We start from the raw sequence: 23,255 nt of genomic DNA on the forward strand, positions 1-23,255 counted from the left end.
TCTCTGTCCCAGTTTCAGGTCTTTTGCACACTCCAACAGGTTTTCATCCAGAATGGTCCTGTATTTGGCTGCATCCATCTTCCCCTCAATTTTAACCATCTTCCCTGTCCCTGCTGAAGAAAAGCAGGCCCAAACCATGATGCTGCCACCACCATGTTTGACAGTGGGGATGGTGTGTTGAGGGTGATGAGCTGTGTTGCTTTTACACCAAACATATCGTTTTGCATTGTGGGCAAAAAGTTTGATTTTGGTTTCATCTGACCAGAGCACCTTTTTCCACATGTTTGGTGTGTCTCCCAGGTGGCTTGTGGCAAACTTTAGACGAGACTTTTTATGGATATCTTTGAGAAATGGCTTTCTTCTTGCCACTCTTCCATAAAGGCCAGATTTGTGCAGTGTACGACTGATTGTTGTCCTATGGACAGACTCTCCCACCTCAGCTGTAGTTCTCTGCAGTTCATCCAGAGTGATCATGGGCCTCTTGTCTGCATCTCTGATCAGTCTTCTCCTTGTCTGAGCTGAAAGTTTAGAGGGACAGCCAGGTCTTGGTAGATTTGCAGTGGTCAGATACTCCTTCCATTTCAAAATCATCACTTGCACAGTGCTCCTTGGGATGTTTAAAGCTTGGGAAATATTTTTGTATCCAAATCTGGCTTTAAACTTCTCCACAACAGTATTAAGGAACCTGCCTGGTGTGTTCCTTGGTCTTCATGATGCTCTCTGCGCTTTCAACAGAACCCTGAGACTATCACAGAGCAGGTGCATTTATACAGAGACTTGATTACGCACAGGTGGATTCTATTTATCACCATCAGTCATTTAGGACAACATTGGATCATTCAGAGATCCTCGCTGAACTTCTGGAGTGAGTTTGCTGCACTGAAAGTAAAGGGCCCGAATAATTTTGCACGCACTTTTCAGTTTTTTATTTGCTAAAAAAGTTTAAAATATCCAATAGATTTCGTTCCACTTCACAATTGTGTCCCACTTGTTGGTGATTCTTCACAAAAAATAAAAATTTTATATCTTTATGTTTGAAGCCTGAAATGTGGCAAAAGTTTGAAAAGTTCAAGGGGGCCGAATACTTTCGCAAGGCACTGTAGTCATGTACTGTATATAAAGGTCACTGTGTCTTGTGATGTACAAGGAGCAAAAGGAAATGATAGATGATTATGCTCTCCACCAACTAAGTTATCTAAAGTTAATCATACAGTTGCTGAAATAGATCTTTACTCACTCTGCAAAGTTTCCTCTGCGGGGTCTACAGATCTTCGTAAAAGATGGCGCAGGTCCAAAAAAGCATACCCAACATCACAACAATCATCATCTTCTTCATTCACTGGATCGCTTACTACTGTAAATTTTAACCTTTGTTGTGCCCATGAAGGAAGACAAATAATAGGTAAATGTCAGTGTCTCAAATTGATTTCACAGTTAATATAAAAGGTGGCCCACATACTATATGTGCTGTAACACATTGATTTTGGTGCCACAACACTTGTTTCACATGTAGGAGAGTCTCCCCACCCTTGTTTCACATGTGGATGGGTCTCCCCACCCCTACTAGGGCTGTAACATTTTCTGGTGCATGATCTCCTCTACATTTCCTGCTAAACTGAACTACTGCTGGCTTCCAACAAGGCCTACCCAGTGACATTGTTACCCCCTGCTGCTCTGTAGTAGTCTGTTATTAACACCTTGCTGTGTAATGTTGGTGTAGCAGTCTATGGTTATCTAGTCACAGACAGCTGTTAAGCCCGCTTGCTATTCAGTGGTCTGTGAATAACCATTGTTGATAATGTCAGTCCCACTATGTACTGTGGTGCAGTGGCCTAGAAAATGGTAGTGGAGGTGTGTCTGGGGCGGTGTTGAAATGGGGGGGGGGGGGGGAGAGGTGTACAGACATGATGGTGAGAGCACAGGGGTAGCTGATGCAAAGGTGAGAGTGAAGGGATAGCAAGCACAGGCAATAAGGTGAGTGAAAAGGGGGGGGGGAGGGGTTAGGTGCCATGGTGCAATGGGGAAGGTGCAGTGTAGACCTCAGGGTTGTAATGCGGTATGTAAAGGTATGGTGGTCAGACTAGTGGAGGGGGGCATGAGAACAGGGGCAGTGGGCATGCAGGTACAGGTAAAGCCCTGTGTTAAATGGGGCAGGCTTAGTGTTGTCTGTAGGAGGCGGTGGATGATACAGGTGTTATGCTACGAATATGGGGAAAAAATGGGAGTCAAACACCATTGTTGGGTGGGCAGAGGTGCAGACTTTGTCAGAATGGGAGTGGAAGTCATCCAGGCAAGGTGGTAAGGATGAAAGGGGTGTTGTAACAGATGTGAGGTTGGAGAGAGTAGAGTAGTGGTGCATAGTGATGCTCTGGTGGTAGCAGGAGGAGAGGGGGTTGCTTACTGGCAGGATGGTGAGTACTTTTTCAAAGGGATTTCTCAACAAAATAAAGCTTAGAGACATGGATGTATGGGTGAGTTTGCTTTGAATATTAAAAATGAATTAAATAGATTTTTAGTTTGTTGTGCTCAGATACATATTAGTTCTGCTTTAATATTGCTATAAGATACATAATGTGCATACATTAGTTGTATTTAAAAATATGTTTAATGATTTTTTTAAGATGATATAACTGCATTATATTGTTCTTTAATATATCTACCTAGAGATCACCTTCAACCACTTGCCCTCCGGAAGATCTACCCCTTTTCATGACCCGGAACTGCGTTATTTTAACTGACAATTGCTCGGACGTGCAACACTGTACCCAAACAAAATGTATGTCCTTTTTTTCCCCACAAATAGAGCTTTCTTTTGGTGGTATTCATTCACCACTGCTTTTTTTGTGCTATAAACAAAAAAAGACTGACAATTTAAAAAAAAAAATTTTTTTTGTATTTTCTGCTATAAAAGACATCCAATAAAAAAAAAATTCTTTATAAGTTTAGGCCAATATGTATTCTGCTACATATTTTTTTGGTAGAAAAATCCCAATAAACGTATATTGTTTGATTTGTGCAAAAGTTATATCGTCTACAAACTATGGGATATTTTTATTTATATTTTTGTACTAGCAATGGCGGCAATCAGTGATTAATAGCGGGACTGTGAGATGGTGGCGGACAGTTGGGACACTTTTTGGGGACCAGTGATACTAATACAGGGATCAGTGCTAAAAATACGCACTGTCACTGTACTAATGACACTAGCTGCCTAACCAGTGTTTGTGTACTGTGTGGGAGGTGCTTTTACTAGGGGAAGGCATTGATCAATGTCCCTACTTTGCAGAAACACAGGATCAATGATCGAAGGAGCGGCTGGTTTTAATGGGCTTACCGTTACCTTCTTCACCTCGATTTATGTCTAGGGGTTTCCCATGGTAGATGGCCCAAGAACTATAGAGACTGACAACAGATCCGCTTAAAGGGATTTTTATTTGCAAAAAACGTAGTTAACAAACAGTCTCTCAGTATAGGATCTTATAGGTTAGGTGAAAAAGTCCAGGTACTCTTAAATGTCAAAGACAGTATAGGAGAACTCTCTTACTTTGAATAAATCCAGAGAATAGCCATTCACAGATGGATCTTCACCCTAATTGGATAGTCTCTCTCTCACCTGGCCTAGCAGCCAACAGGGTGCTTGAGTCAGGAACAAGTCTTTGCCACAGACTTTATTATAGAACACATCTAAGGAAACTTGAAAACGTGTAGAATGCTTGTGTGGTACCAGTATCTTGCAGCCGGTCCGGTGATACCCCACGAGATTGGATTCGCTTAGGTCCTTCACCTTTACCAGGCTCTTGTTGAGAAGCCAACCCTTGCGTGGCCTTCTCCTGAAGAGTCCTCCCCTGGATAACTTCGAAGTTGCTGGGCCTTTCCACAACCAGAGACGGCACCGGACCACCTCAGAATCCTTCCTTTCGTTTCTTCGCCTCAGGCTAGCCAGCCCCGAGACGTAAAGTTGGGTGGATCCGCACCCAACTGCATGCTCTTCAGGAGCCGGCGCTACATTAACATAGGCAGATCGCCGTTCTGGCTCTCTGCCTAATGATCATGGGTGCCAGCTAACATCGAGTCCATGGTACCTGCAGATCAGCTCCCGCTGTGTCTAATAACAGTGGAAGTGTGTCGCCAGCAGCGCTCATGTACGCTCCAGACCCAGAAGTAGGTAGGTGATCCTGCGCAGATCGGCCCACATGTGCATTACAGTGGTTAAAGTGTAATGTTACCCCAACATTTCACAATTCTGATATGTGTCTGTGTTACCATGGACTTGCTTTCCTAATTAAAACTGTGACAGGGCATGGAAACACATCCACCTCAATGTGGTAAATTTGCTTCCTTGCATTCTCCTTGGCAGTGCAGCCAGCCTGTACTCCAGTGTTTCTGACAAGCCCCCCGCCCATCTGGTCCCTGTGTAGTTCTGTCCTTGCATTCTGCCTGTGGTCTGTTCAAACTGCTGTTGCCAGCCCCCCAGCATCATCACAAGAAGTCCTCTCCCTCCTCTCCTTAAAGTTGTTGTATACCCCTCTTGCATATTTTTACCTACAGGTAAGCCTATAATAAGGCTTACCTGTAAGTAAAATGAATTTCTCTCCCACTGACACAGCCTCTTCTCTTAGCCATTGGGTTGTTACGCCACCTTTAGGAGAAGACTAGGCATAACATGTTATGAAAAAAACACAGAACTTTTAGTTCCGCCCAAGGGGCGGTCTCTTAGGTAACAACCCCTCAGCCTGCCATGCAGCTTCAGTTTTATTTTGCCTAGTGAAGAAGAAGGAGCTAGGAACCCTGTGGGCCCATCGGTCCATGTTTTTTCTGCAGAAGCTTTGCTTTTTGCGCAAGATGAAAGATCCTGTGATCTGCTATCAACAACCGGCTGGGTGACAGGCTGGATACCCTTATCCTTGTAGTCTCCCCAGCCTGGCCAGTAAGCGTGTGCAGGTCAGAGCTACGCGCTGGGCCGACCACGACATACCTCAGCTCCAGAGGTGGTCGTGAGCTTTTATGCTCCCGGCGCACATATGACTGGGCTACTGATGTCTGCGTTACAGTGTGCCGAGGCCAGCAGCCACCCCGTACTGATCGGAGAGTGGGTCTGTGATGGAATGTCTCCCAGCTCTTCAGGACTGGTAAGTACAGCTCTCCCTGCCTCAGTAGGGCTGAGCAGCTGGGCATTCCCTGCGAGGTCGATTCGGGGGTCCCTCACCTCAATCTCTTCTTTCCCTGTCCCTATCTTCCCTCCCCCCCTCCCTGTGGGGGATGCTGCATGTGGCTGCTGAGCAGTGTGTATGTCATGTACAGGGGCTCTCCGGGGGGGGGGGGGGCTCTCACTTTGGGGCTGTGCTGGCTGGCTGTACCCTGAGGTGTGTTTTTTCTCCCCCTGGGGGTGTCTGTTGAGGCTGTGTCTGTAATCCCTGCAGTGCTGATCACCGCCATTTTCTGCCATTGTTCCTCATGGTTTTCAGTGTTCAGCGGCCATCTTAGGTGAGGGCAAGGAACAGCATGCTCTCCTGTAACTGATGGCCATTTTCCCTGTGATTTTGTCCTTTATACTGGACGCCGATGACCATTTTCTTGAAGCATGAGCACGTTTTTCATCAGTCTCTAGGAGCTGCATGCTTTCCTGTAGTCCGGCGACCAGTTTCCCGGTGCTTGATGTCCTTATCCTGGACACTTGGCGGAAATTTTCTTTGAGCCTGGGCACATTGCAGATCGGTTTCAGCTCCATAAGCAGCAGCTTTGGATGACACAGTGGAAATTCCTCTGCACCTGGGAGCTGACAGAGAACTCAGGCACTACTTGCTGGACAGCGCAGAACCAGTCAGGGTGGTGAGCCCTGCGGGAAAGAGCCCCTCAGCCAGCAGCAGTTAGGAGGGTGGGACCATCACTGTCCTAAGTTCCCTTCAGGTGGCAAACAGGGTAGGGTTAGCATGGCTTCAGATACTGGTGTTTCTTCCCCGAAATCCAGGCAATTGCAACCGGTTCGCCTGTGGAATGCGCAGTGCCCCTGGACGCTTTGCCGGTGGACCTCAATTCATTCATGGCCAAGATGGAGGCGGTGCATGGGCACAAAGGTGCTATAAAGCAGCCCCTGCCCCCTCGTCCTCTAGAGAGAGCTCTGACGCAGACTCAGGCCCTGCTGAGGCTGGTGACCCCTGCTCTGTCGTTTCAGATGACACTGACCAGGACCGTTCAGACAGTGAGGATGAGTCCTCGTCCGGGTCCGTGCGTGATAAAGCACTTGTTGGAGCACTTATCACAGCTGTGCATGATTCAGGGGCCAGCAGAGCCCTTTTGGGTCCTGTAAGCCAGCCTGTTCACCTAAGGTGTTCCCGTATCTGACTTATTTTGACAAGTTAATTTACAAGGAATGGGGTCGACCACAACTGACCTTTTTGGTCCCTAAATACTTGGCGGTACGTAACCCCTTTGAGGAGAGCCTTCTCAAGAAGCGGTCAGCTCCTCTTGTCATGGACCCCCCAGTATCCAGTATCAAAAATGTCCAATGTGTCCGCCATAATGTCGCAGTCACAATAAAAATCGCTGATCGCCGCCATTACTAGTAAAAAAAAAATATTATTAAAAATGCCATAAAACTATCCCTTATTTTGTAAACGCTATAACTTTTGCGCAAACCAATCAATAATTGCAATTTTTTTTTTACCAAAAATATGTAGAAGAATACGTATCGGCCTAAACTGAGGGAAAAAAATGTTTTTTTAGATATTTTTGGGGGATATTTATTATAACAAAAAGTAAAAAAATAATGCGTTTTTTTCAAAATTGTCGCTCTATTTTTGTTTATAGCGCAAAAAATAAAGACTGCAGGGGTGATCAAATACCACCAAAAGAAAGCTCTATTTGTGGGAAAAAAAGGACGTCAATTTTGTTTGGGAGCCACGTCGCACGACCGCGCAATTGTCAATTAAACCGATGCAGTGCCGAATCGCAAAAAGTGGTCTGGTCTTAAGCCAGCAAAATGGTCCAGTCTGAAAGTGGTTAAGTTAATGCACTGTTGCATTTTTACCGCAGTTTTGGTGCGGTTTGAAGGTAGGGTCTCCCTGTTGAGGTGCACCCTGTTTTTTTGTGGTATTTCTGCCATACACTATCGTTTTGTGGGTAAAGTTCATACTAGTTCTACTAGTTCCCAGTTGTCATGCTGGCTGAAGTTTGTTATGCTGTTTTCCCACCCCTCGTTTTGGCACTGCTTGGGGGACGTCCCAATGGCTAAGAGAGGAGCTGTGTCTGTCGGGGAATATAGAGAAAAATAGGATTTTTTGTACTCACCGTCCGTAAAATGCTTTTCTCTGTAATTCACCGACTGGATTTTACGGTGAGTACAAAAAATCCTATTATCTACCTTGCATGCAGCCGCTGATGTGAGCGGCGCATGCGCTCTGAAGGTCCGGCGGATGCTACAGGACTTTGCCAGAAAGCGGTCTCCCGCGCACATGCATGGCAGCGACGTCTTTGCGACTTCGGCCACTAGTATGCTGTGCATACTAGCTCATTATGCCTTTGGTTTTCTTTTCTTTTTTTTCAGGGCATACAACCGTTTTAAGCCTCTTATGCAGCTGAGGACAGATGCTATGTGATCACTTGTATTAAAATAAAAAAAAGGTATTTATAATGTTTTCTTTGCCTTGCATTTCTGTTTTAAACTGAATGGGTTGTCTTAGGCCGCGTACACACGGGCGGACTGTATGGCCTACTTAGTAAGTCATACAATCCGACGGACAGTCCGTCATACTTTCGAATGAACGGACTTGACCACACACGGATGCACAAACAGTCCGTCGAAAGCTTGCGCGATGATGTGTACAGCACGTACGACGGGACTAGAAATAGGAAGTCCAATACACAGCAATGCACCTTTCCGCCGTGTAAATCCTTTCTGAGCATGCGCCATTCTTAGTCCGTCGAACTAGCCTACTCACGAGCGGATTGTCCGCTGAAACCAAAGTATGACGGACAGAATTACGGAATTTCCGAAATACTTAGTACGCCAGACTGCACGCTGAAAAAGTCAGCTGAAGCCCACACACGAGCGGACTGTCCGCTGAAATGTGTTTCGACGGACTAAGTAGGCCATACAGTCCGTCCGTGTGTACGCGGCCTTACAAGGTAAGGGTTCACATATACTTTAAATCCAAGTTAATTACATACAGAACTCTATATATAACAGAAGAAAGTAGATTTCATTAGAAATTCTTAAGTTCTGACTTTGACAAAAACTGAAATTAGATTTTTGCTATTGGTAATTGGATAGCATATATTTAATTAAACAAACCTGAGGTTTTTAATCCAGTAATGTTTTCTATATTCTCCGGATTCAGTAACACACACCAAGTAAATTGAACATTTTACCGTGTTTATATGTTTGAACTACACAAAGTCAACAGCATTTCTGTTATTGCCCTCTTTTATTAGGCCCCTTTCACACTGTTGGACCGTTCAGGTCCACCTGTCAGTTTTGACGGCAGACTTGAACGGGCACTCCATGCTGGTCTATGGAGCGACGGATGGTGACATGTCCGCTGACATCTGACCCGGTCCGATCCACCGAAAGCAGACGGATGGCCCTACATCCAGATCCGTTGATGGCGGATCGGATCGGGTGAGATAATATGAAAACGAACATGCTGTCTGTTTTCATCCGATCTCTCCATAGAATCCAGCGGCGCTCGACAAGCCCCTCCCCACTCAGTGAGCAGAGAGGGACCTGTCATCTGCCAGCTCTGCGGAGATCAATGGAGAGATCTCACTCTGAGCTAGCGAACAGAGGTGCACTCTGAGGCAGCGGATACGCCTCGTAGGAATGAAGCCTTAGGTATAAAGATTAATAAATTGTAAACAGATTATATAATGTTTGCTTTAACTTTCAAAATAAATATTACAAAATTATAGAAAATTTTAACCATACAATATTTTACAAGGTAAAACAAGGCATTTCAGGATAGCAAAGTTTCTTTTAAGGTTCACTGGGGACACAAGACCTCTGGGGTATTGCCCAGCTATAGGACTTTGAACTGTGGCGGCTGGTGCTCAAAATTTTTTGGGGGGCGCAAACAAACTGAAAAATTAAACTGTTAGTAATGTGGGACTGTAAATGCCCATTTATCAGGTGATTTTGTATCATTACTGCTAGATAAAACTGTGCCCATCATATGCAGCCTCACTGTGCCCATCAAATTCAGCCTCACTGTGCCTGTCACAGTAGGTCAATCACATCCATATTTCAAGTAAAGGAAAATAAAACCACTTAACCTAAGGTGTCCTCATCAGAGCATCAGAGCCTCCTTTTACATCAGGTATCGCAATCAGATCCCCTTTACAACAGGTGTCCCCATCAGCATCCTTCTATACATCAGGTGTCCTCATCAGAGTACCCCTATACATTAGATATCAGCATCAGAGTCCCAATTTACATTAGATATCACCATCAGAGTCCCCTTTAGATTAGATGCCACCATCTGAGTCCTCCTTTACATTAGATGTCACCATCTGAGTCCCCCTTTACAGTAGATGCCACCATCAGAGTCCTCCTTTACATTAGATGTCACCATCAGAGCCCCCCTTTACATTAAATGTCACCATCAGATCAGAGTCCTCCTTTACATTAGATGTCACCATCAGAACATAGTCCTCCTTTACATTAGATGTCACCATCAGATCAGAGCCCCCCCTTTACATTAGAAGTCCCCCCTCGTACTCACAGCTCTCACACAAGTGTCCTGCCATCCACCTTTGGAGCTATAGGAATGAGTCAGAGAAACCGGAAGTGAAGGCACAGGACCCGCCAATCACATACACCACAGCCGCGAACAATGATAAAGGGAGTGTTCTGGGTGCCGAACTCAGCCCTCTGAGGACTTTCTAAAGGAAGCCAATAGAGCTTCACATGATTGCAAAGAGGTCATGCTTCCCATAGCAGTTGTGTGTCGGGTGCCCTGTACACACTTAAAGGGACATAATTATTTATTTATTTTTTTTGGTGATTGCAGCACGTCATGCTTCCCATACCCCCGTGTGTCCGACATCCCACACATACTTAAAGGGCCAGTATTTTTTTTATTTGTTTTATATGATGAGTAGCAAATAAGGAGGTCAACCTCCTGTATGTGATTTGACCCTCTCCCATAAATTGCACCCCTTATTTTTCCCCTTCTTGATTTTCTCTTTTACTCTTTTCCATTTCTCAGTTTTTCCAAATTTGAAGTTTAGATTTTCCAATGTTGTTGGTGCTTTTTGTAGGTGACACTTTTTTCAATCTTATTCCTAATTTTTTATATTGTCCTGTAATGCCGCGTACACACGAGCGGACTGTATGGCGTACTTAGTCCGTCATACAATCCGACGGACAGTCCGTCATACTTTCGACTGAACGGACTTGACCACACACGGATGCACAAACAGTCCGTCGAAAGCTTGCGCGATGACGTGTACAGCACGTACGACGGGACTAGAAATAGGAAGTCCAATACACAGCAAAGCACCCTTCCGCCGTGTAAATCCTTTCTGGGCATGCGCCATTCTTAGTCCGTCTTAGTCAGTCTTAGCCTACTGACGAGCGGATTGTCCGCTGAAACCAAAGTACGACGGACAGAATTTCGAAAAATCCGAAATACTTAGTACGCCAGACTGCACGCTGAAAAAGTCCGCTGAAGCCCACACACGAGCGGACTGTCTGCTGAAATGTGTTTCGACGGACTAAGTACGCCATACAGTCCGCCCGTGTGTACGCGGCATTAGAAATGTTAAAGTTATTTTGGATCACATAGGAGTTGTTGAATTTTTGTAGGCCTACATTTTTTTCAGATGTTTCTAACACGATTGACATTTCTACAGTCTGCCCCCCTATTGGCATCTCTTAAACCCTGAATATGCTGCACCTTTTTGGGCGCAATACTTGCCTCTAGATTGTTTGTCAGTGCTGATATTTTTCAGCCAAAGTAAGAAAGCTGAAGCTGTTTAGTCCAGACAACAGGTGATGGTCTTTGCATTGCCATCTTTTCTTCTCTATGAGGATGATGAGAACTAGGGATGAGCTGAACACCCCCCGGTTCGGTTCGCAGCAGAACATGCGAACAGGCAAAAAATGTGTACAAACACGCGAAAACCATTAAAGTCTATAGGACACGAACGTGAAGCATCAAAAGTGCTCAATGTAAAGTCTTAGATGCAAGTTATTGCCATAAAAAGTGTATAGGACCCGGGTACTGCCCCATGGGACATGTATCAATGCAAAAAAAAAAAGTTTTAAAAACAGTTGTTTTTTCAGGAGTAGTGATTTTAATAATGCTAAAAGTGAAACAATAAAAATGAAATATTACTTTAAATATCATGCCAGGGGGTCTCCTTAATCTGCCTGTAAAGTAGTGCATCTTTCCCATGTTCATAAGAGTACCACAGCAGAATAACATTTCTAAAGGAAAAAATGTGATTTAAAACTGCTTGCGGTTGTAATGTATTGTCGGATCCTGGCAGTAACCATAAAAATCATTGAAAAAAACAGCACCAAAATAAAAAATGAAAATGGGGTGTGGGTTTCCCCCATTTAAAACCAATACCAGGCCCTTCAAGTCTGGTATGGATATTAAGGGGAACCCCTTGCCAAAATAAAAAAATGGCGTGGGAGTTCCCCCAAAATCCATACCAGGCCCTTCAGGTCTGGTATGGATTTTAAGGGGAACCCCGTGCCATAATTGGAAAAAAAATGGTGTCGGGGTCCCCTCTAAAATCCATACCAGACCCTTACCTGAGCACACAACCTTGCAGGCTGCAGGAAAAGGGAGGGGGCACATGCCCTTAACATGGGGAGGGTGCTTTGGGGTCTTCAATCACAGCGCTGACAACCAGAAAAAAAACAAAACTGAAAAACTCTCGATTGATGGGAGGCATCCCTGTGACTGCGGCCTTTTCACTATGACAGCTGTTACATAACTTATGGCGAGGCCACCCCCCCCCCCCAGCTATATAACAGCTGTCATCGTAAAAAGGCTGCAATCGGAGGGATGCCTCCCACGGAGGTGGAGTTTTTCCCTTTTCTTTTTCTCTGGACCATCAGCATACCCATTCACATAGGGCCGGGATCTGGGGGCCTCCTTCTTAAAGGAGGCTTCCAGATTCCGATAAACCCCCTGCCCACAGACCCCCAAAACCACTGGGCAACCACTGGGCAAGGGTTGTGGGGAAGAGGCCCATGTCCCCATAAACATGGGGAGAAGGTGTCTCACCAGATATGCGGCCTGGTAACGTTCAGGAGGGGGGGGGGTGCTCTCTTGTCCCCCCCTTTTCATGCTCGGATAAGGGTCTGGTATGTATTTTGGGGGGATCCCCATGCCATTTTTTTTTTCATTTTGGTGCGGGTTCCCCTAATATTCATACCAGACCTGAAGGGCCTGGTAATGAACTGGGGAGGAACTGACGCCAGTATGTATATTGCCGGAATTCGACAATACATTACAGCCGCGAGCAGTTTAGAAATGTCATTTTGCTGCTCTCATTCATTACACTATGTACGGATGCTATGTAAGCAGCCTTACATAGCGTGCGGCATAGACTTGGCCCCTTGAGCCATGATGGGCCAAAGGCACCCTGCCTTTGAACTGAACAAGAAAATATCCTTTGTTTGCACTTAAATGATGCATCAAAAACTTTATGTTACCTTACTCTTTCTTCCTCTGTGTCTGATCCCTCCAAAAGCATGTAGAGGAAATGTCTGCGATCTACATGTTCTTTGCTATCGAGGTGTATTACTGTATGGGATCAGGAAAATAATCTACTGGAACATCGGGCTCATCCCTAATGAGAGCCCTGATTTATTGCTACATATATAATTCCTCCATTTGCCCAGTCTACAATTACATTCTCCAGGCAGTCTGTCTACCATTGTCAACTATTTTTTTCTCTTCATAATATATTTAAACTCTCCAAATACTTGCCTTATATTTGGAGATTCTAGACACAAAGTCAAGTTACTTTATTGAGTCTACTTAGCTGAGTACTTTTGAAGAGGTGGCAAAGGGGTGTTCTTGTATTTTATGGGCTCCATACTTGGTCGCTGTAATATTACAGTGTTGCTTGATCTTCATTATTGTACTTTTGGATATCCTCTTTGGGTCTCAGGCAGGCTTACTTAGATAGTCTAGGACTCTTCACTATGTATTCCTAGACCATGCTTATAGTATATTTTCATCTGGAATACTCAAGGCTACATTATCCTTCTTCTTTTATTGGGATTATCTTCCTTCTGCAAGGTGAAAATGGACATCTGACTGGGGTTTGAGATCTCCTGGGTATAGTTGCCATTCCGATGAAGGATTGGCTTTCGCTTTCAACTTTTAGACTTTACTCCTATTGGCCTTAATTTATTAATTTATATATTTGCTGTTCTCAGACTTGGTCACTGTTTTGCTATGGAAGGGAGATATAGTGCCTGTAAAAGGGTATTGTCCATAGTGAAGCAGCTTAGTGCCTAATCTCTTATGGATAAGGCTAATACCACAGAGGTCTCCTTGTTCCCCAATGAACCAAACAAGAAAATATCCTTTGTCTGCGCTTAAAGGATGCATCAGAAACCTTATGTTACCTTACTCTTTCTTCTTCTGTGTCTGATCCCTCCAAAAGCATGTAGAGGAAATGTCTGCGATCTGCATGTTCTTTGCCATCGAGGTGTATTACTGCATGGGATCAGGAAAATAATTAATGTGTGAACTGTGTTAAAGTAACATTTTAGAGAGAAAAAAATGTATTTACATAAAGGGACAATGAGTTTTTAAAAATCCATCTTGTGACATTTTTCATACCTTTGCTGAAGTGGTAGTATATTTCCTCTCCTTGACTAGGTTTGCGAAGTGACAAAGGAGTCTCTGTTTCCTCAGCGGGAACTCCTGCAAATTGAAACTCCACAAACACTCTTTCCACTGATTCATTAGCCACTACCTCTGAACATGGATCAAGTGTCAGAGAGGCGATTTCTACACGAATCCTGGATGATGGCTAAGTAGATAGAGAAAAAAAATAGCTGCATACAGATAAGATTTAAGCAGGGGGCCTTATTTTTTCTAATGCATGTCATTGAAATAGTAAGGACTACCTTTGTTAGACAAATCATTTTTTTTGGTAAGCTTCTGTTGTCTTTTTTGTCAAAATCTTTTATTGTTTATCTGTTTTATTCCAGATAGTTCTTCAATTCACAGCAAAATAATTTTCAAATAATAGGTTGTTCATAAATTGTTTATAATTATATCTCATTACCTAAAAACTAGTGCTGTGGTCTGCTATAGGGTGCCAGTAAAGAATTGTTTCCAAATTTTGAGCAGTGTACCACTGGTGTGTTACAGCTCTTTTTTGAAGAAGAAAGTGCCCTAATTAGATGCAATTAGTGTAGGCCGGTTGGGCATGTAGTTGTTTGTATAAAGTAAAGGTGGCATTTTAAAAATATAAGTATACAGAAGCTCTCTCAAGTTTAACAAGGTGTGGTAAATATGGCTTTTGGCAACATTGGATAACTAAAGAGGCTCCGTACTGAAGAGTCTAGTGCGTGTGGGGTCTGCTACTATAGACTATACTGTGTCAGTTTCCCTCGGAGATAAACTATTTGTTCCTGCACAACTTTGCTCTGACACGTTTTCTCATTACTTCGTAGTTTTCATAGACTCTGGTGGCGCTAGTAACTTCATTGATAGGGGCCTAGCACACCGTCTACAGATTCCTGTGACTAAGGCCGCGTACACACGGGCGGACTGTCTGACGGTCTTGGTCCGCTGAAACGTGTTTCAGCAGACAATCCGCTCGTGTGTGGGCTTCAGCGGACTTTTTCAGCGGACAGTCTGGCGGACTAAGTCTTTCGGAATTTCCGTAACATTGTCCGTCCAAACTTGGTTTCAGCGGACAGTCCGCTCGTGAGTAGGCAAGTTGGACGGACTAAGTATGGCGCATGCTCAGAAAGGATTTACACGGCCGAAGGTTGCATTGCAGTGTATTGGACGTCGTATTTCTAGTCCCGTCGTACGTGCTGTACACGTCATCGCGCAAGCTTTCAGCGGACTGTCTGTTCGTCGTGTGTGGTCAAGTCCATTCATTCAAAAGTAGGACGGACTGTCTGTCGGATTGTCTGACGGACTTAGTTGGACGGATAGTCCGCCCGTGTGTACGCGGCCTAAGGTGCACAGACCCTTTCCAGTCTTAGCTGTTGATAACTATCCCTTGTCCATGGGCCTGATCACCTTGTGCATGGTACCTATTACTCTTACTATTTGGGAATTTCATAGGGAGACAATCAGCTTTTACTTGATCTCATCTCCTGCTTATCCCCTTACCTTAGGGTATCCCTGGCTTAAACTTCATAACCCGCACATAGGCTGGGCTACAGAGGAGATTAGGTCCTGGTCCCAGACCTGCATCCAGAACTGCATTAAAACTGCTGAACAGTCGCTCATTTATAACTCTTGTGTGGTCAGTACCAGTCATGTACCTTTATTACAGTCCTATTCAGATCTTGATCATGACAATTTTTCCAAGTGTGACTCCAGTTTGCATAACCATTTGCCTTTATATGACTCTGGTAAAGCAAAATACACTGACAAGTTTATTTAATTCGCTACAGGCCACCTATCCAGCCAATTGCCAAAGTCTGAATCTTTTCCTCCTAGAAGCCAAACTTACCCGCTGTCTCGTAGCCTTGAGCCCTGTTTGGAAACTTCTTCTAAGTCCCCAGAAGTGAAGCCCCCTGGATTACCTCTACCTTTGCCTGTCCCTAAACTCCCTTGGATGCACAGCCAGGCTAACTTGTCCACAAGTTCCACTGTCGCTACACCTGGCAATGCGATTCAGGTTGTTGCTACCCATGGTTATGCGATTCAGGTAGTCATTACTCCTGGCGATGCAATTTTGTCATTAGCTGAACCTGGCGATGCGATTCAATCGGCCTCTGCACTAGTTATGGCAGTCCAGCTCAAGCCCATTGAGTCTCCTGCTTCTTCTTATTCGGGACTTTCTGTAACCTGGTAGCACCCTACTTCTACTACATCCATTTAAACCTGTCTAAGAAGTTCAATTTAGCCTTTGGATAGACTGCCTCATTCGACCAGGTGGGGTGTTCAACTTTTTTCAGGGCTCTCTGCATTCTGCTTATGTTTCAGCTATGCGGCTTGACACCTGTGACACGTCACCTGCTAATCAACTTGACCTTGCAGATTCACTGAGCTCTGCCCAGTCTGATGGTCCTGTGCTGGATGTCCAGCTCATCTTTTAGGTGTCCGGGGGCCCTTCCTCAGAGAGTGAATAATGTCAGGAGCATCTAGCGCTCCTGCTCCTCATTCCAGAATCTGGGTTTTGGCCATGGCATTCTCCCTGTCTTTGTCCACCTGCAGGCTGATTGATGCGGTCATTCTCTGGGTGGAAACTAAAACCTGTTATAAGTCAGGTAAACCCTCATTTGGGTGCTTGTAATTGACAGTGATATGTCTGTTGTTCCTGATCAAGCTCACTGGACTGTCATAGAACCACGCTATCTGTCTGCTAACCGCAAGTATCTGTTTGTTTTGCTCAGTTCACGTCTTCCCTGGTGTGGTGGCCAGGAACTATAGCATTGTGTATAAGTCCTGGGGGCAACCAAGTACCGGTAGGGCTGATTGCCTTATGGAAAAGGGGGCTGCTATAGGTGAAGAAATAAGTAGCCAGCTATAGTGACTTACCACCTGTGTTGGGGTAGACGTGTCAAGAGCTTAACCACTTGCCGACCAGCTCACGCAGATTTAATGCGATAGGTCCGCTCTTCTGCATGAACCAACGTACCTGTACGTTGGTCCGTGTATGTATCGTGGCCACGGGAGCGTACCTGTGTGTCTGGCGGACTCGATGTCCGCCGGCCACCTATGATCGCTATGCACAGAGGCAGAACGGAGATCTGCATTTGTAAATAAGACGATTCCCCATTCTGCCAGGTGACATAACAGAGAGAGATCTACTGTTCCCAGTGATCGGAAATAGTGATCTCTGTCATGTCCCAGTAAAGCCATCTCCCATACAGTTAGAACATGCTGAGGGAACCCAGTTGATCGCCCCCTAGTATTAACCCCTTCCCTGCCAGTGTAATTTATACATTGATCAGTGCATTTTTATAGCACTGATCAATGTACTAATGTCACTGGTCCCCAAAAAGTGTAATTTGGGGTCAGATTTGTCTGCCGAAAAATAGCAGTCCCGCTAAAAGAAAATCGCAGATCACCACCATTAACAGTGAAAAATACACTGAGCAAAATTATAAATGCAACACTTTTGTATTTGCCCCTATTTATCATGAGCTAAACTTAAAGATCTACAACCTTTTCTATGTATATAAAAGGCCTATTTCTCTTAAATAGTGTTCACAAATCTGTCTAAATCTGTGTTAGTGAGCACTTCTCCTTTGCCAAGATAATCCATTCAGCTCACAGGTGTGGCATATCAAGATGCTGATTAGACAGCATGATGATTGCACAGGTGTGGCTTAGGCTGGCCACAATAAAAGGCCACTTTAAAATGTGCAGTTTTATCATACAGCACAATGCCACAGATGTTGCAAGTTTTGAGGGAGCGTGCAATTGGCATGCTGACTGCAGGAATGTCCACCAGAGCTGTTGCCCTTAAATTGAATGTTAATTTCTCTACCATAAGCCATCTCCAAAGAAGTTTCAGAAAATTTGGCAGAACATCCAACTGGTCTCACAACCGCAGACCATGTGTAGCTACACCAGCCCAGGACCTCCATATCCAGCATCTTCACCTCCAAGATCGTCTGAAACCAGCCACCCAGACAGCTGCTGCAACAATCGGTTTGCACAACCAAAGAATTTCTGCACAAACTGTCAGAAACTGTCTCAGAGAAGCTCATGTGCATGCTCGTCATCCTCATCGGGGGCTCGACCTGGCTGCAGGTTGTCGTCATAACTGACTTGAGTGGGCAAATGCTCACATTCGATGGAATCTGGCACTTGAGAGGTGTTCTCTTCACTGATTAATCCTGGTTTTCGCTGTACAGGGCAGATGGCAGACAGCGGATATGACGTAGTGTGGGTGACCGGTTTACTGATGTCAACATTGTGGATCGAGTGGCCCATGGTGGCGGTGGGGTTATGGTATGGGCAGGCGTATGCTAAGGACAATGAACACAGGTGCATTTTATTGATGCCATTTTGAATGCACAGAGATACCGTGACGAGATACTGAGGCCCATTGTCGTGACTTTCATCTATGACCATCACCCCATGTTGCAGCATGATAATGCATGGCCCCATGTTGCAAGGGACTGTACACAATTCCTGGAAGCGGAAAACATCCCAGTTCTTGCATACTCACAGGATATGTCACACATTGAGCATGTTTGGGATGCTCTGGATCGGTGTATACCACAGTGTGTTCCAGTTCCTGACAATATCCAGCAACTTTGCACAACCATTGAAGAGGAACGGACCAACATTCCACAGGCCACAGTCAACAACCTGATCAACTCTATGTGAAGGAGATGTTCTGCACTGTGTGAGACAAATGGTGGTCACACCAGATACTGACTGGTTTTTGGACCCCCTGTACCCCCTAATAAATTAAAACTGCACATTTTAGAGTGGCCTTTTATTGTGCCCAGCCTGATGCCGCGTACACACGATCAAACAATCCGGTGGAAAAGTCCGGCAAACTCAAGTCCGCCGGACAATCCCCACGTGTGTAGCCTCCGGCGGACTTTTTTTGCCCAAAAGTACGGCGGACTTAGAAAGTAGTTTTGCACTCCAATCTTACCGCCGGACTCGTATTTCGGCGTACAATCCGGCCGTGCGTATACGCCAGTCCGCCGTACTTTTGAAATGAACGGACTTTTCCCGCCCGGAGAAAAGTCCGCTCATTTTGAGCGCGTCTCCAGGTAGGCGGGGCCCGTGAAGGAGGCGTCGCTGGCCAGCCACCTGGCATGGACTTAAAGGGGAACCTCAACGCCGAAAAAATCGGCGTGGGGGTCCCCCCAGGTCCACATCAGACCCTTGTCCGAGCACGCTACCCGGCCGGCCAGAAAAGGGGGGGACAAGCGAGCGGCCCCCCTCCTGAGCCGTACCAGGCCGCGTGCCCTCAACATGGGGGGTGCCTTGGGGAAGGGGGGCCGCGCGGCCCCCCCACCCCAAAGCACCTTGTCCCCATGTTGATGAGGACAAGGGCCTCTTACCGACAACCCTAGCCGTTGGTTGTCGGGGTCTGCGGGCGGGGGGCTTATCGGAATCCGGCCCCCCACCCTATGTGAATGAGTATGGGGTACAATATACCCCTACCCATTCACCTGTGGAAAAAAGTAAAAATAAAACATAACACACAAGGGTTAAAATAGTTTATTGCACAGTTCCGGGGGTCTTCCGTCTTCCGTCTTCAGGGGTCTTCTCGCCGGACTCCTCCGCTATCTTCTGCTAGCTCTTTTGCTAGCGGAGGAGCCCGGCTTTCTTCTTCGCTGCCGCCGCCCTCTTCTTCCGACTTCGGGGGTCTTGTCCCCCTCTTCGGTTCTTCTTGCCGGGCCACCGCGCCTTCTTCTATCTCTTTTACAGGCGATGGCCCGGTCTTCTGTCGCCGCTGTCGCCACCTTCTGTTCTTCTCTTCTTCTCTTCAGATGTTGCCTCGTCGCTCTCTCTGCTCACAATGACGGGGACAAAGTGTGCGGCGACTTATATAGGGACATCACCGGATGATGTCCCCGCCTATTATGATGTCACAGTCCTAGAGGATGCTGGGACTGTGACATCCCCCCATGTTGAGGGCACGCGGCCTGGTATGGCTCAGGGGGGGGGCGCTCACTCATCCCCCCCCTTTCCTGGCCGGCCGGGTAGCGTGCTCGGACAAGGGTCTGATGTGGACATGGGGGGGACCCCCCACGCCGATGTTTTCTGCTTTGGGGTTCCCCTTTAAGTCCATGCCAGGTGGCGGGGCCAGCAACGCCTCCTTCGCGGGCCCCGCCTACCTGGAGACGCGCTCAAAATGAGCGGACTTTCCTCAGCGTGTGTGGGCGAGTCTGTTCATTTCAAAAGTACGGCGGATAGTCCGGCGGACTTAGTACGCCGTAGTAGTCCGCTGAAAAAGTGCCATGTGTGGGCAAGTAGCCCGTTCGGAAAGTCCGGCGTACAGTCCGGCGGGAAGTCCGCCGGATAGTCTGCTACGTGTGTATACGCGGCATGAGGCACACTTGTGCAATAATCATGATCTCTAATCAGCATCTTGATATGCCACACCTGTGAGGTGAAAGGATTATCTTAGCAAAGGAGAAGCTCACTAACACTGACACTCACTAACATTGATTTAGACAGATTTGTGAACAATATTTGAGAGAAATATGCCTTTTGTGTACATAGAAAAAGTCATAGATCTTTAAGTTCAGCTCATGATAAATACGGTAGGGACAAACACAAAAGTGTTGCATTTATAATTTTGCTCAGTGTAAATAAAAGTCCATAAATCTATCCCATAGTTTTTAGACACGATAAATTTTGCGCAAAGCAATCAATATACAGTTAATCTGTTGTTGTTTTTTACCAAAAATATGTAGAAAAATATATATTGGCCTAAATTTATGAAATTCGTTTTTTTTCAATTTTTTTTGGATATGCATTATAGCAAAAAGTAAAAAATATTGTTTTTTTTTTTCCCCAAAATTGTCACTTTTTTTGTTTATAGCACAAAAAATAAAAACCGCAATGGTGATCATACCACCAAAAGAAAGCTCTATTTGTGGAAAAAAAATTACATACATTTTGTTTGGGTGCAACATCGCATGACCACAGGGTGTCTCTTTCTCCATCACACAGACTGACTCAGATTTGTATTCTCCATAGGGTCTATAGAACTCTGCAGTTTCTCTGTGCAATTGGACTGAAATCTAAGTCAGCCTGTGCTAGATGCGGTAACACAGGTACATTAATACATCTTTTGTGGCGATGTCCAAAACTTCAAAGATACTGGGTGGAGGAGATTGGTACCTTAAATAGGGTATTGGATATTAATATTCTGGTTGAACCACTTATATGTATATTGGGTTACTGTGACACCTGTATCTACACCTCCCCTACTGATAATACTATAAGGCACGCACTTTTTGTTGCCCGTAGACAGATTGCTCTTAAGCGGACCTTTCCACATCCACTGACTGTGTCCGATTGGATTGTAGATCTCAATAAGATCATTATTTTTGAAAAGCATACATATTCCCTAAGGAACTCCCTGAATAAGTTGACTGGCTTGATGGCTTCAGTCTTTGAATTAGGTATTATGTCAACCAATGTGTACTGTGTACTTTGTACTGCTGGATATTGTTATTCCTTTTTTTTGTGTGTCATATATACTCCGAGTGAGGAGGGGGGGGGGGTTGTTGGCGGGGCCTGGGTTTTTTTTTTCTTGGGGGGGGGGTTTGGTTTGGTGTGATTTCTATTTTTGTGGTTTTGTCTGTATTGTGTCAATGTCGTTTTCAAATAAAATAAAATAAAGGATTTGATTAAAAAGAAATCAAGGTCCCAGAGTCAGGAGGAAGAGTGGAGAAACACAGAATCCAAGTTGCATGAGGTAAAGTGTAAAGTTTCCACAGTCACTGATCATTTGGGGAACCATGTCATCTGCTGGTGTTGGTCCACTGTGTTTTATTAAGTACAATTCAGCACAGCCCCAGGAAATTCTAGAGCACTCAGCTCCTTGCACAGATAGAAAGGGCTGCAAGGGCTGGTACAGTGATAATAATGGGGGATTTTAACTACCCAGAAATTGACTGGGGTAATGGCACTGCTGGGACAGTTAAAGGGCAAAAATGTATAAACCTATTACAGGACAATTTTATGGTTCAGTTTATTGAGGCCCCAACTAGGAATGATGCTCTGTTGGACCTGGTAATCTCAACATTTGATGTTAGCTGTAAGCAAAAATCGCATACGGGAAAGATAAAAACACTTAATTTCAAGAGAGCAAATTTTCCAAGGATGAGGACTGCTCTCCAGGACCTAGACTGCGAGAGAATATTGGCATCAATGGGCACAGAACAGAAATGGAAATTCTTCAAAAAGACTGTTTGTGATCTCACGGCAAAGTATATTCCCATGGGCAATAAGTTTAAAAGGCTAAAAATAAAACCGATGTGGCTCATGGCCAAATTTAAAAAAGCTATAAACTATAAAAAAATATAAAAATGAAGGAACGCTAGTGTCATTTAAATGTTACAAAGAATATAACAGAATATGTAAAAAGGAAATCAAGGATGCAAAAATTCAAAATGAAAGACAGATTGCAAAAGATAGTAGGACAAACCCCAAAAAATTGGAGTGGGTGACTGGGGACAAAGAGAATGCTAACTTATTAAATACTTTCTTCAGCTCTGTGTACACAAAGGAGCATGGGGGAGCTCATGTCCACAATAGGGGTGGTAGTGACGCAGCCCCAAATCCACAATGGCTCAAAAGTGATATGGTCCAGAAATATTTGGACAGAATAAAGGTGGATAAAGCACCTGGATCTGATGGCATCCACCCACGGATCCTAAAAGAATTGAGCTCTGTAATTTCGAAGCCATTGTATCTAATTTTTAGGGACTCATTAATGGCAGGAATAGTACCACTGGATTGGCGCAGGGCCAATGTGGTGCCTATATTTAAAAAGGGAACAAAGTCTTTACCAAGTAATTATAGACCCGTTAGTTTAACTTCTATAGTTGGGAAGATACTGGAGGGATTAATAAAAGACCACATAGACCAGTTCTTGCAGGAAAAAAATATTTTAAGCAACAGACAGCATGGATTCATGAAAGACAGAAGTTGTCAGACAAACCTGATTTCTTTTTATGAGGTGGTAAGTAAAACCTTGGACAGAGGGGTGGCGGTGGACATGGTATACTTTGATTTTGCAAATCGATACAGTTCCGCACACGCGGCTTATGTGTAAGGTAAAGTCTATAGGACTGGAAATATCAGTTTGTAAATGGATAGAAAACTGGCTAAAATACAGAATTCAGAGAGTAGTGGTTAATGATTCTTAAGCCCTGTACACACTATCAGATTGTCTGCTGAGTTTTTCCTTCAGATTTACCAAAACCATGTAGTAGAAGGGACTGCCTGATTGCATACACATTGAAACTCCTAAGGTTTGACCTCATATTACATGGTTTTGGTAAATCTGAAGGAAAAACTCAGCAGACAATCTGATAGTGTGTATGGGGCTTTACTCTGAATGGTCTAAGGTTATCAGTGGTGTACCCCAAGGTTCAGTGC

The 23,255-nt window shown here is 44.9% G+C and overlaps 1 protein-coding gene across 1 annotated transcript in view; it reads right to left on the reverse strand.

The window, feature by feature from the left end:
* RPGRIP1 (RPGR interacting protein 1) overlaps window positions 1–23,255 on the reverse strand; it is a 98,544-nt gene that overhangs the window by 24,630 nt on the left and 50,659 nt on the right. The window contains exons 23-25 of the mRNA XM_077466874.1: window positions 13,809–14,001; window positions 13,592–13,682; window positions 1,238–1,368 (exon numbers count right to left, since the gene is read on the reverse strand). Coding sequence (XP_077323000.1) covers window positions 1,238–1,368; window positions 13,592–13,682; window positions 13,809–14,001 — 415 coding nt within the window. The remainder of the gene's footprint in view (window positions 1–1,237; window positions 1,369–13,591; window positions 13,683–13,808; window positions 14,002–23,255) is intronic.

This window comes from Lithobates pipiens, unplaced genomic scaffold, assembly GCF_037356315.1.
Source record: "Lithobates pipiens isolate NorthernLeopardFrog02 unplaced genomic scaffold, aLitPip1_a1.2 Scaffold_4, whole genome shotgun sequence".
Classification (NCBI taxonomy): Eukaryota; Metazoa; Chordata; class Amphibia; order Anura; family Ranidae; genus Lithobates; species Lithobates pipiens.